General features: G+C 40.9%; 1 protein-coding gene across 2 annotated transcripts in view; it reads right to left on the reverse strand.

The window, feature by feature from the left end:
* The window catches only part of dennd2b (DENN domain containing 2B), a 45,522-nt gene that overhangs the window by 17,358 nt on the left and 12,866 nt on the right, over positions 1-15,298 (reverse strand). For both annotated transcript variants that reach the window (XM_055010256.1, XM_055010255.1), the window contains exons 2-5: positions 12,275-12,373; positions 5,796-7,076; positions 4,127-4,272; positions 138-250 (exon numbers count right to left, since the gene is read on the reverse strand). In XM_055010256.1, coding sequence (XP_054866231.1) covers positions 138-250; positions 4,127-4,272; positions 5,796-7,076; positions 12,275-12,348 — 1,614 coding nt within the window. In that variant the 5' untranslated portion in view covers positions 12,349-12,373. The remainder of the gene's footprint in view (positions 1-137; positions 251-4,126; positions 4,273-5,795; positions 7,077-12,274; positions 12,374-15,298) is intronic.

Here is a 15,298-nt window from a genome sequence, read left to right on the forward strand (position 1 = left end):
TTCCTCAAAAGATCTTATCCAGGATCCAGCACTGACACCCAGAGAACGGATGTATATTACAGCGGGAAAACATATCGGTTATGCTTACTACAGGAAAATACATCAGTGCTGTTGATCCCAGCAGGCTTAAGACTTACCTGAGGCGGGGAGTTCAGTTTTCTGTCCATGGTGGTCCAAGATCTGTTGCTCTCCGACTTCCGACCCAAACTCTTCCGCTTCAGGTCAACATCCTCGTATGGATTCTCCTTCTCTGTGGGGATGAGGTAAGTATTCAGTGGAGCTCAAATCAGCAGTAAAGCCAGCAACTCTTCATGGACAGAGGCTGTTTTTGACAGAAGATGTATGATGCTGGCGGGTCAAAGAGCGTAAACAGGGGGAGGCAAAGGGTGTCAGGGGCCCCAGAGGGCCTCCCGATGGTTAGTCTAAAAAGAGATGAGTCATGAAAGGTAAGTCAAAGGTCATTCCCGGCTGGCTCGAGTGAACTCCCTTTTTTCAAAACAGTTACTGTTGGCACTGGGCCTCACAGGCCCCAGTGGGCCAAACTGAAACTTCTGGACACAACACTGCTGGTGAGTCACTGTCCAGGCATGCAAACTGTCTGCACTTAGAGCTGAAGAAGAAGAAGGTCTTCTTCTAAGTAATAAAGGGAAATAATAGTGTTCAAATAAAAGTAAAAAGTTATGGTTTACTGAACGATTTTAATACACATTTTTCATTCTTGTGAAATACACATAGTATTTAGATGTGTTTTGTGTGTGTTTAAACATATTGTTAAATTCTAAATAAGGTCTAGACATTAGAGTATAGCTCACACTAGGATTTCAACTGTGAATTGACTTTTAGGACATAAATACAATCAGCACAAACTTTGCTACTGCTCTGTAGACATACTTCAGTCAATAAATAATGGCAGAGGAGGAAAGAAAAGGAACATTACAGAGCATCGCATTGCTTTCACTGATGTCACCTGGCAGAGGACCAACTTCAATAAAGAGAGAACTGAACTGGTGTAACACCACAGTCCATGTCTATTCAGACATGTGCTCTGAGAATAGCTTTCTGGCAGGGTCTGAAAAAGGTTGTGAGAAAGAGGAGAAACCACAGCGAAGAATAAAAACAGAGCCAGATGGTGTCAAAATGCATGAAGGGAACTTTTAAAAGAAAGAAAATCGGTGTTATCTGTCAGTAGGAACTGAAAAAACAAGGATCCATTTGGTAGCTTTGCTCCTTCTTCCTGACGACAAAACCTGGTGAACTCTGCTTCTCAAACAATGACAAAGTTGTTTTTAATAAAACACCTAAGATTAAAATACAGCCAGAGCTTTGTTCAGTCTATCTATTTTCAGGTTAATTATTAAACTTGTACACACACCCATGCACACAGACAATGTACACTGCCAGGAATCGTTATGTCGTGTCGCACAGTAAATTAGCTCAGTGGAGTTATTTTCTGTGCATCATTAAAGCCGAGGAGCAGAGTAAGAGGGCTTAGTCTGGCCCCACATTGTGCCGCAACTCCAGTAAACTGAAGCAATACAGTAATGAGAGCCTGCTGGGAAAATGATATGTCTGTCTAGCTGCTTATGTACTGCAGGGTACTAATCTACTGCTCTGATTACAAACATCCAGATCTCGCTCTAACACACTCCCAGACACACCGTATTATGTAGGGAGTGGACACACCTCAGCTGCACACTGTGATTGTACATTTTCTGTGTACACAATGGCCTCTCCGGGCAGGGCGAGGCACAGAACAAACTATACCAACAATGTCAGTATCAGCTTACCCTATAAAGCATGCAGCGACAGTATGGCGAAAGAAAAATGCAAGGGTTGAAAAAAAGGTTATAGTTCTGTGAGAACATTTGGAAAACCATACAATCAGTCCATCGTGAAAATAGTCTGTGACCACACTGGACACACTGTGAGGGAGAATGCAGAATATTTATGGGACATTTTGCACCTCCATTTGAGTCCATCTGTAGTTTTCTAGGTTTAACTTTTGAATTACTCATTACAATGCGCCAGACAGGCTCCCAGATGTATTCACAAGAGTGAGAGCAGACAGGTGAATCATGGTGTCACAGGTGTGTGATTCATCAGCCTGTAAACAGTTCACTCATTGGTACCCCATTTATCAACCACGCTAGTTAAAACCACTTAAACAGTCCCCTAACGTCACGATCTATCATGCAAGTGTAGTAACACTTTAGTGCAGGCCATGACTTGCACTCTCAAGGTAAACGTCTGACGTCAAGCACAGCTGCCAAAGAACCAAGGTGATGTGAGCGAATGAACTTCCAAGGATGCCAAGATGTTCTCGTGAAGTTCAGAAAATATGTGGTTTTTAGTATGAGATGCTTGTTAAAATGAGGGCACAAGAGGACACATTTCCTACTGCTGTGGCTGCTTCTGAAATGGATCATCTGACCTGTAAACCACTATTCAATAGTGGTGAAATACAATATTCTTCTCCGTTCAGTTTGAAAGCTTCTATTTGCGCAATTTCAGACTTAATCGGAGACCGCGTCATTTTCAAGAACGAACAAAGACTGGCAGAAGTGCGACTCCGAACTGCAAACTCTACACTCACACTAATGCCGGATGAACAATGAGGGCTTTGTTGGGATTCACATGAAAATCCGTCATGCCTTGACGCTCTCTCTAAGACTACAACGAATCCTCGCCAAGAAAAAAAGAAACAAAAAAAACACAAAAAACAAAAAGCTCATGAGCTCGACACTGATCCCTGATACATTTAGAAATTGTTACTTGCAGAAATTCAGTGAAGTGACATTAAGCTTGTATGTAAAACAAATCCAGCCCTTTTTTGGTCGTCGTTGAAGATTTAACAATGAAAAATATTTCAGAGAGTAGAAAACTTTTTTACTGCCTCTGAAATCCAAGATTCATCATGAGGCTACACTCACACTGACACAATCTGCACTGGGGGGAAAATGGCAGCTGAACTGGGCAGAAGGCCTGGGGTCATTTGCTAGTGGAAAGGAATTTGGCTCTTCAACATGTCCAGCAATTTCATACACACATTATCTCAGAGAGCAAACTACTGAGTTGAGTTGTTTATTGTAAGACACTCAGTATGAGGTGTGAGAGGATGGTGCTAGACAATCAAAATCTACTAACCAAATAAAGACCTTTTTCACCGTATATTTGGCCAGTTGTCACTCTTACTGATTTCAATATCTTTTACTGTCAGAGTTTTTCGTTTCTCAACCTAAAAACGCGTGGGTTACTGAATAACAGTGTGACAAATACAGATAACTTGACAGATTTTGTAGGAAAACGCAACCTATACAGCCACATGTTACCCATTAATCTTATGAGTGTTCATTGACTGCAACCACAATGAGACTGTTTCTGTACTCGTCACTTCCACATGAGGCAGATGCAGAATGAGGAGCCACTTTCACATCTTCATTATATATAAGTTATAAGAATCACTAAAACATCAGACTTCTGTCTTGGATGTCACATTACATTGATAACAATGATATAGTGTGTGTGTTTACAGTGGATATATCAATCTTATCTTGCATCAGTGCTTTAAAATTGTAGTAAACGTGTTATTATATGAGCAAAAAAGACAAACAGCACGTGCCAAAAGCATTTGGAGCTCACTGCTATCCCTCACAGTGCTGCAGAGTTTCACCTGAGATTACCCTTAATGCCTCATTTGCTTTATAAACCACCTGTCAGATGACTAAACATATCGTCTCGCTTAAAGTCAAAGTCAAAAATCACATGATCTTCTATGTGCGTACTAAATTGTCCAACTATTTTTGATAATTGATAGTCAATATAATAAAATTATAGCAAAAAATGGTCACCCACACGTCCCTAAAGCCACTGTTTCTATATAATTTATCTTGTTTAGTTGCATCAACAGTACAAAACACAAATATATTCAGTTAACTATCATAGAAGCTTAAGAAAACCAGAAAATATGCATATTAAAGATGCAAATACAGGAAAATGCTGTCATGTTTACTTTAAAAAGCGGCTCATAGGATGATGATACAAGCTGCAGATTAATTTTCTTTAATCAAAACCAATAAAAATGAAGGCCATCTGCCTTGTTTTCAAAGGTATCAGACCAGTGCCTTACCTACTATGTCCTCATAGGCATTCTCCTCTAAAGTGCTTTTGGAATTGGGTCGACTCCGTGTATTTGTGGTCAGTGCTCCATTCTCTGTGGGTGAGGATGGATATGAAGACGGCAAGCTCACAGCATCCTCTGACTCACACGACTCTCTAGAAAGAAATGAAGGAATTTAAAACAGACCAAGATGAGAAATAGCTGGATGCTCCAAAATTACAAGGAAGAACTGTTAATAAGCGTCAGTGTCTAACTCAAATTATGTAGACAGAGGATGACAGAAAACAGGCAGATGGCATTAAAAATAGTCCAGACAGCCGGTTTTACTTCAAACATTCTAAACTTGTCGTCTGGAAACACAGAAACACTGAACAGGTGGTTAAGACACTTCTACAGTTTATAAACACAAGTTCAAATCCTTGAAAAAAAATCTCAAATCTGAAGTATTAATAATAAAACAAAAACACCATGATCAACATGTGCACCAATCACAAGGACATTCCAGATAAGTCACAAGTAAACATGCAGATTTCTTACTATTTCTGAGTGTTCTCTGCACAGTGTAAGGCACACATCATATGTCAAGGCACTGCAGAAAATGTTTGCTGAGCTACATTAGTGCAGGGATCTACAGTACGGTGATGTCGCGCCATCGACAGCTTGTGGCTTTTAAGCCTGGTCTGAAATTGCTGGAGCCACAGGAATGTTAAACACAGAGTCCGAGGGATGAATGTTTAAGGATTTCACATAGGGACGATCTGTGGAGGCCCCACCCTCACACAAAAAAACTCAGGATGTCTGATCCTGAGAACTATAAGTTAAAAAGGATTGAGAAAGCTGCAAAGATTCGGCTAAAATACGTCGGATTTTATGGTATCTAAAGAAAACTTGCAATTGCCAGTTAGTTGGTGCAGAAAGCAGATGTTTTTTTGCACAAATTGCGAAAACTTTTTTTATGGACCTACATGAATTTCCAGACATTTTAAATGTTCTGTAAACTATAATAGAAACAAGCTATCTTTAGTGTGAGCCGCTTTTATCCAGCAGGCATTTGACATGTGTAGGTTACATTATTGATTGTGGATTTTTTTTTAAGCTGTAGACATCATAAAAATAACACAAAGCTCTTCACATGATGTCAAGAACGCCGATATTTTTCAGTGGGAAGTTTTAATAATGATCTGCACTGTGAATCAAAACTAAAACAAACTGAACGCTACATCTAAACACGTTGAACACTAACTTATTAACCCACAACATCAGCAAAGCAAGCTGCCATAATCATTGATCCAAATTCCTCACAAGACGGTCAGACACGTTGGAAACTTTGCTCCCAGCGCCTCCAAAAAAAGTCACAGGAGTCAAAGGGATAGACCGATTATCGGACTAGCCAATTATCATGGCCAATATTTGGCATTTTCCCAATTACCGGTATCAATAATTTTATCGACCGACCGTCTCAGAAATGTCTCTCAAGCAGAAAAACTGAACAAGAAACAGGACAGCATGCTATTTCTATTTACATATTCAGTTATTGTCATGTAGAAGAGTATTTATGGGTTCTCAGCTCCAAATAGTGGTTATCGGTCTTACTTGATTACTAATCAGAACCCACCACCACCACCACCCCCATCCCCCCTCCCAAAATAAAAAAGCATATTGGTCGATCCCGACTCACCTGTCCTGGATTCTCACTGGGGTGCTGCCCTCAGTCTTTGCTGCTCGCGTCATGCTGGGTGCAGGGGTGGAGGGCAGAGGCGGGGGAGACTCCGAGGCTCTGTCTGGAGGTAGTCCATTAGCTGGCAACGCGCCCTTCTGGTCCCGTTTGGCGTCATATTCAAAAGTGCGTTTGGGTTTGGGTAAGGGGTTGACCGGTGAGCCGACGGAGCTCTGTTGGCTGGGAGGTTCTGGGCTCTCGGACCTGGCTGAGCTCACACTGAACCTTTGTCTGAGTTTAGAGAGCTTATCGGGCACCAAAACAGCATCCGGTTCAGTGGCCACCGAGCAAATGCTGCTGCGCTTACTGGCGCATGGACTGTCCAAGTCGTCACCTATCACAAAGGACCTCTGTCTCATCTTGTCTGGAGCGTAGCAGTTGCTCAGATATCGTGGAGGGGCTGGACTGGGATTCTCCTTCAGGGCCTGCTCTATCTTTTGTATCCTGTTGAGGACGGCCGACGTTTCTTTACGAGCAGACAGGGAACGCACAAACGATCCCGAGGAGTCCGTCTTGCTTATCCTTTTCTGGAAACGACCGAGACCATCTTTTTCTGAAACTCCTTCCTCTTCCTCTGTGTAGGAGCACTCGGAGAATGCTGTGCTCATCCTGCGAACGCCCTTAAAGTCAAAAGCCTTTTCGCTGCAGGGAGAAGAGAGCAAGCTCGGGCAGCCCTCACTACCCCCTACACGCTCACCTCCTCTTTTATCCAGACACAAGCTCATCCTAGGCAGAGACACCCGTCTGCACTCCCATTCTGAGATCTTTTTACGGATGGTGGTGGGGGGGACACCTGCTACTGAGCGGGTGAGAGAGAGGGTTCGCTTGTGGCCTTGACTGGAGGAAGGCCCCAGTGAGAGTGTGCTCCAGCTCAAGGGCCGACCATTAAGTCCATCTCCCGCTGACAGATCCCCTTGTTTCTCCTTCTGCTCCGGGGCACCTTGACTTTCCTGACAGGACTTGTTGGTTTGAACTGGTGGCTTATAGATAGAGAGTCTGTTGTCGAGGCAGCTGATGCTCTTTGCTTTGGTGAGACGAACTTGGGAGTCAGCGTCACTTGCGAGAGATGCTCCGCTGCACAAGCTAGCTGTCTTGCTGTTCCATCCAGATCGCAGCAGAAACCTGCCGTCGGTCCTGACGTACCTGTTCTGTTTGCCAGAGTTGTCGCCGTCGCCGAGGAGGGGCTGCTGGCTCTGGCCCTGGCTAGCAGAGAGAGCTGGACAGGGTGATGTAGACTGGCACCTGAAACAAGACAGAGAAAGGTGTGAACAAAAGAGACAAGTCATAAGGGCTGCCAACAAGTCCACTCAACTCTGCTGCATGAAAAGTAACAGAAACTTAATGTGGAACAGATGGGAGAAAACTGTAAAGAATCAGCTGAAAGTTTTGAATTCATTTCCAGGATCAAAGGCAGAATGAGAACCTGAGCCACGTATTTAGAATAACCACAGGAAAGTATTCCGTCTTTGGCAGCAGGAGATTAAAATTAAGGCCAAAGGAAATACAGACTACATTAAAATGCCACTGTGGATTTTTCCACATAATCAAAATAACTTGAGGAGAATCAGTGTGGACCTCACACAGAAAGCAGCGTGCCAAGCCAGATTTATCACAGCGCTCTTACCTGTATGAGTCTCACTACTCTTTGGTCCTCAAAGCCTTTTTCTGATCCCTGCAGCTAAGTGACACTAGAAGCTGCTGCAGTCAAACACTCACTGCTGATTCTACCAACGTTTACCTCACACACACAACTTTTCTCACGGTGCTCACCTCCTTTAAGATTTCCAAAGAGGCAAACTTTCCACGTAAATGCGGGACAACCTACCACTCATAGTCATGATCTGGAGGGTGACTAACCCTTGTGAAAGTGAAGCGTTGGGAGATCTGATGTCACAGCCATGGTTAGAATAACAAGAGTTATGGGAGGAGGAAGCTGAGGGCTGTGGACTGTGATCCAACAATGCAGGTTGGAACAGATCCGGCTTCACACCTATCTGCCCTTCCCTGGTTTCATTCCTGCTGCTCCAGGGTGGAGAGACATTTACTGCAACTGGGTGCCTGCAAGCTGAAAGCCTGATGGATGGATCTTATCTTGCTTCCCTTGAAGGAAAGTGAGAAGACTCACATCTGGAGATTTCTATTGATGGCTTTCTAGTACCTTGGAGTCACCTGAAGAGATTTTCAGTCTCCACAGTAATTGTGATTATTTGGGTTAAACAAGAACGGATATATTCATGGAAAGCTTTTCCTCCAGCTTGGTTACCAAAAATAACCAAATATGAGACTCCAACCTGTCTGCTGCTTGATATTTAGTACTTTGGGTATGTCAGAATACATTCCATGTGTTTTTTACATTGACAGTTTTGTTTTTTGACATCTCTCATTCTCATATTAAAATATGAATGCAATCAGTCCCTAAGTTAGTTAGTTAGTTTACAAAATATTGTTTCAGTCATGAAAAACAACTTTTCAGTGAAGTAAATCATTTTTCTATACTGTAACATGACAGCAAACAAAAAATTTTGTCTTCTGTCCTAATCTCAACACGTTTTAGTGTTTTCTTCCATCTAGAAGAACTCATCAGAAATTAAAAACATTTTGATAAAACTTTGCTTCAAGTCCCACTATTTAGTAGTTTTAAGCACCACATTTACCTTTTTTATAGGTTTATATTAAAGTTTTGTTTTTTTTTTAAATACAATATGCTGTAGTTCCACACAAAAAAAGATATTTAAGATATAAGTTTGCATTAAAGTACAGTAATTGTCAACAACAATTCTTCTCCTAACAAGACACACTTTATATGATTACTACTGTGTTCCTGGTCCACAACAAGAGTCATAGCTGCAGATAAATACATTGATAAAGACTTAAATGTATTCAAACTTGCATTCTAGTGCTTCATAAACAATTTATTCAATATAATATACTGCTTATAAATGCTGAATTGGTGGCTTAAAGTCATGCCAGTATTTTACTAAAAAATACAACCCTTGAAATTATCATATAATGATCAATAAAGCATAAATAAAACACCTTTCAATCTGCCTGCTTCAACAGCTACTAAATCTTCTTCACATTAGATACATGCCAAACGTCAACAGACCATATTTCCACCACAAGTGAGCTCACATTGTTAAAGCAAATATACACTGGCCTGACCTTGAAGAGTTACAGCTACACTCCTATCTGAAGGGAGTCTATCAAAGTAAAAGTCCTTTGTATCAAGCAAAAATATAATAATGCTGACCAAATTTTTCATTTGAAACATCAAACTACTTTTCTCCTACATGCTACATGTTAAAATTTGTACATAAATAGTCTTTTTAATGTTGTAGCTGGTTGGGGTGAAGTTAATTTTAAATATTTTCTATACAATAAGACATGTTAGACCTGTGGTTTTTAACATGTGGTTTAGGTCCCCCAAAGGCTCACAATCATGATTAATAAGACAGGAAAGAAAGTTCTGACTCGTGAGATACAAGATAATATGAAGACGTAGTGAAATGTAACGTGTCAAAATGACCCTTCTAGCAGCATTATACAAGCTTATCATGTTTTTTACTGTAGTTCTATGTAATGCTGTAAAGACTGGGATTTCTTTCTAAAATGTAGTGCAGTTAAAGTAAGTACAAATACCTCAAAATTGCACAGTACTTCAGTAAATTTACTCAGTAGCCGTCCAACACCACACATTAAAATCCACAATAAGTCAAACAGACCGCCTGGTTTCATGAATAAAATACTTTTTGAGCACGCTGATGGTAATCAGCAGTCGACACATGTTGCAGCGTTTCAGAGGGGAGCTATTAGAATTTGTCTGACAAATTAAAATCCTACTGGTCTCCTGGCGAAACTCCTGAGAAAACTTCTGCCAATGAGCAAGACTACTGCAGGAAGCCAGAGAAAGAACAGCGACTCTGAAGCGAAATGTTGGTGGGAATGTTTTAGTAGCAACCAGACCAAACACTCAGCAATGTTATTCTAATGCTGCTAACAATAGAGTTTACTGAGTTAATCATGACAGGATTCATTTTTGCTCTGGGGTTTTAACTTGACTGAAACATGGGGATCATTCAGGGCTCTGCTTCAATTTTCAACAAATAATCCACCGACGTGACAATAAACAAGCAGTCATAAGATGATCTGGAAGAAAATATCCACACTTTGCTATGCTTCATGCTGTTTTAAAGCATCATTAAGTACATTATATTCTGGACAGTCTTCAGTTAGAGATGCTTGTTTGACTGAGGAGACTATGAACCAAATCTTTATAAACAGATTTTATCCTGATTTCTTTACAACACATGACTTAGCAACATTGTTTAAATACACTAAAGCACATATATGTTTGTTTTCTTATATATTATTTAGCTTTTGTGTACTTAAAATCTTTTGTTACATGATTTGTTTGCTTGATTTGGTTTGCACACCATTATGTCACAGCCACACTGTACTTAAATTCGATTTTTTTTTTAAAGAAAACAGCCAATTTAATCAACTGCAAAAGGAAAATAAACCAGAGCATAATATTAATACGCATATTAGAATGCTAAGGCCTTATATAGCTGGGATAACTCTTCAGGCTCTAAAACAAAATATAGACTGAAGATATCTCAAGTAGACACAAAAAAGAAATCTGTGCAGATTTTTTATTTAATTTTTTTTTGTCTATTCAGGACTTTAGAGGTTTCTAGTGGTCGGGCTAATGATTGTCAAAATAAGCCCAGTTTAGTCAGCTTCAGCTGGTTCAGCCACACATACAGTACGTACTGGATACCAGTCACAACCTGGCCTCTGGCTTTCACTCAGGCTTCCAGGGCATGTTGACCACAAGCCACTTCCCTTCACTGACCAGGATGGAGAGAGCAGAAGACTGGTCACACAACTACTGCTGCAGCTCAACTTGTAAAAACTTTATCTTCCACAAACTGCCTCACATTTGTTAATTTATTTGCGTATTTACAAGCCAGCACAAAAGCTTTAGAGGGTTCAGTTAATAAGGAGAATGTGCATTTTTGAATGTATGAAACGCTGATCAGAGTAACATGAGCTGAGCTTTCTCTTTGTTTTTTGCCAAAACATCTCTCTGGATTGCTTTTCAGAGATGACTGTAATCTCTGATCTTACAGAAAATCTGTTAAATCATTAATTACTCCTCCGCAGTGCAAGAATCAACCAAATAATTTGCCACCGTTTTGCTGCATGCTGCCATGTGTGCCTCTCTGGGCTGCGCAGTTCAATCTAGATGTAATTTGTTCTAGAAACTGATCTCTGGTCAAATTCATAGTATAGGGGAATGCATTGTGTATCACTATCCAACACAAATAAATCCTCTCCATCTGTTAAAACACGGAGCTGCAATGCATCTTTGCTGCAAGTCTCATGAGCTTTAAATGTGATCTTAAAGACTGTGGGGTAACATGAACCCACGAGGACCACGAGCTGCCAATAAGTCTCTACTACAATGACAACTAATTTTATTAAAAGTGACACAGGTTAAATGCACAATCATTGTGCTGGAGGAATGGCAAAAGAGCTCTCTGCTACTGTGATTAGAGTTTCACTCACATTTTCATTGACCAGTTGTCCAATGCATTCCACAGGGAATAGCAGGTATTACTCTTTGCTAAACATGTGTATAAGGAAGTGAATGCCCTGTATATCATTAAATTTGATTTCTGATTATAATTTTTGTGGTTTACCACTTGCAGTGTGCCTAATTTGTACCACAAGCAATCAGAGAAAACAGCTGCCGCAGGTTACGTTATGTTTTGTAGTGTGGGAAATATTGTCTGTGTGTGTTTACCACCACTGACTCATCACCACAAAACATAAGGGAAGGAATGAACAACACTTCCAGGTAAATCACAGCATTACGTAGAATACTAATAGCAGCACAGTTGGTAATAATTATCTTACTCAAAATCAGTCATTTGACCATTATTGGTCTGCCTGTTCCTCAGAGGACGTTCCAGAAACAGAACATTTGGGGCTTGATATAAACAGACAGGATGATAAACCTTAAGACGGAATAGTGTAGTTATCATGTAACATTTCCACAGTTCGTTTTCCTCTCCCAGTAGGACACCGTCAGCTCTCAACATGCTAACACAAGCTTCAGCTCGGTACTCACAAATCAGGGTTGGATGGGGCCCTTGTCCAGGAAACAGGATCGTACTTGCAAAAGCTTTGGAAGTCTTATCATGACTGACAATCACTGGTCATTTTTCCCACGAGTGAAAAAACAAAGATAGTCAGCTAGAAGACTGATAGAACACTGATAGAAAGGTGTGGGTAAAAAGCTGGTGGAAACTTCAGCACTTCTTTCCAAATAAGAAGAAACAAAAAAAAAATCCAGTCAGATGGATACTCTGAAACCATGTAATATGATTGGAAGTGCACATTAGCCATCCCACCCCGTCAAAGATGTCACTGACCTGTCGGGGACGTCCCGTGGAGCTTTACTCCCTCCTGCATGAGGTACGGCCTTCGAACTCTTGTTGGCAGTCATGTTTGTCTGCAACCTGCCCGCTCACCTGATGGACAAACACAAAGATGTGAAACACTCAGAAAGCTGCAGCAGTCCATGTATTTCAGCAAAAACAAAAACATGAACTGTTATCGCAAACTAAAACTTTTTAGAGGTGATTTCGGTTTGTCAGACAATATTACTAGAAAATTAATCAAATTATGTTCTTGCACAGTAGCTTGGTGGTTAGCACTTTTGACTTGCAGCTAGAAGATCCCCAGTTCGTGTCCCAGCCTTTCCGGGATCTGTCTGCATGGAGTTTGCATGTTCTGCCTTTGCATGCGTGGGTTTTCTCTGGGTACTCTGGCTTTCTCCAACAGTCCAAAAACATGCTGAGTTTCACTGGTAATTCTGAACTGTCAATAGGTGTGAATGCGAGTGTGATTTGTCTCTCTATATGGCCCTGTGATGGACTGGCAACCTGTCCTTGCCTTTGTCCTAAGTCAGCTGGGACAGGATCCAGCCCCTACGCAACCCTAAAGAGGATTAAGCAGTGTATAGATGATGGATGGATGTTTTTAAGCTATTGGAGAAGCAATAGGTTCAACACTATGATAAATATAGACTATATTCCAGTGTCAAAACAAAATTGGAAGACAGATTCCTCTGAATCACAGTCAGGACCCAGACTCAAAAATGAAGTAGCTAAACTCAAGCTACCCCCATGGCTGCACAGCTTTAATGCCAGTCTGACAAATGGTTGTATCAATGCATGAACATCGATTTCTATCACAGTACGATTGTAAAAGTGAATTATGGACTATGGGGTAAAAGATTACGACAACTCTTAAGTTGATATCATCTCGACTTGACACAAATTTTCTCACAAAGTCTCACTTTTCTCAGTAACAGATTACCATGAGAGTGCAGCGTGAACTATTGCACTTGAGAACTTTTCACAAAGTGAGCTAATAAAAAATCCTACAGAGCACCCCACTTCGCCACATCTGCCAGGTTGAACCTCCCGTGTAAACACAGCCAACAACGTTCAACAAACCAAACCTAAGTGGCATAACTAACACAGCATGTAGACAGCGTTGTGCCAGAGAACCTCTGGCGCTGCTGGCAAGGTTGGATTTTTCCACCTAGAAAATGTGCCTTTCAGCATCAGAAGGCACACAGAGCTGCATAGATGCAAAAGAGACAGCTAAACTGCTCTGCAACAAGCTCTTCGTCAATACCTGGGCATAGCTAGAAAGGAAATTTGAAAAGAAAATCACTGTTCTAGTGTCTGCTGGACACCAACACGGTGGCGGAACTGAAACCTGCAACATTGATTTTGAGTTCAAACTAAATGAAAAACACACATTTGTTCATTTATTCCTTGTGATATAGAATAAAATGCTCGATTTTTGAAGCCAATGTTTATATTTGATAAGTCAGAACCTGCTAACTCTGTATTTATACAAGAATTGGATCCATTTACGCATATACTAAGCAGAGTTTTTTACTAGTGCTAAAAAAAATAAGGGATTGTTCTCCAGTAAAAAAGAAAAAAAAAAGAACCCCGTGGGTCATTTGTGTGGCAGCTTATTACTGCTCAAAATAATGTTTCATTGTGACAGACTTCCTGGCAGTCATAGCAGTTACGACAGGAACAGAAGTGACGTAGTCATAGGCACAAAGTTTGCATTAGAGGGAAGTCGGGGTGGATGGATGGGCCTACAAATCATTGGAGTCAACAGCTTGGTATCTTGAAAACACATATGTAAAACACTAAGCCACGTAGCATGTGACAGGGATGCATTTTGCTCCCCTCTCCCTGACTTCTACCTTCTAACTTTCAGCTCAGGAACAGATCTCAAAATAAATATTCAGATGCCACCATAACGACCGAATATTCAGATATTCGCATATTCGGGTCCAGCCCTAAACTGCATGTTTGTAATTTTAACTATGACAATGAAGGTCCACTATTTTTACCCAAATACTGACATTTCAAGTTGAACTGAGTTACGACCAATACGTCGTATTCTGACACTGCAGACAAGATACCTACTAGTAGATATAGTTGTTTGGTCTCAACTTGTCAGTGCTCTCAAACTATTGAAAGGTAACGATGTGTCTGAATTACCACAAACATAGACTTTTCTGCGCTGCTATTTCTTGTTACTATTTTGTTGACATATATGATATAGATATAAAAGGGTGCTTCCTCACGTGGAAACAAATAGCTGAAGTACCCTTGTAAGTGCAAAAAGCTGATACTTGGTGATGGATCAGTCGCACCAAAAATCAGTGTTCCTAAACGGTCTTCAAGATTGCTGCCAGAATTATATTGGTGGTGTTAACAGCAGTGAAAATACAGTTGTGCGTAGTACTTGTCAACTGTCCTTTTAATGCAATCCAACACGTTCTTTTTAAAACTATGAAAAGTCCTCACATGCGAAAAAAAACTAAAAAAAAAAAACCAAAACGATAAGACATCTTCCTGACAATAAGTATTTCCTGGACTTAATCCTAAATTTAGACCATGTAAGGCATCCCTCTAAACTGGAGGCCAATGCCCCTGAAAATGCAGCACTGACCCTTTCAAGAGGGCTCAAAGCAATTGTTCTGGTGCGTAAAGAGGTCAACCAGAGATCCCTGGAGATCAGAGGTGGAGGATAGGAGGGTGCTTGGCAGCATGACTTGTTTACAGGAAGTTGTTGTATGAAGAAGTCAGCCAACCAGCAGTGGAGCTGATTCCTATAGAGACAGATGAGGAGAGCGAGGGAGCATTCCTGCTGTCAGCTATTTCCTGTAACTCTGAACTGCGTGAGGAGAACGAGGCATGCATCATTATTTTCAGAAAACACAAAGAATGATGTTGTCCTGTGCTGCATGCAACTCCCCACTGCTTCCATTTATCTGTGAACCACAGAAAACATGACTCTCAACATGAATTTAAACTGAATTTTGTAACAAAACAGAAAAGAAAAGGTTGGAAGGA

This window comes from Amphiprion ocellaris, chromosome 1 (genome assembly GCF_022539595.1).
Source record: "Amphiprion ocellaris isolate individual 3 ecotype Okinawa chromosome 1, ASM2253959v1, whole genome shotgun sequence".
In the NCBI taxonomy this organism is placed as follows: domain Eukaryota; kingdom Metazoa; phylum Chordata; class Actinopteri; family Pomacentridae; genus Amphiprion; species Amphiprion ocellaris.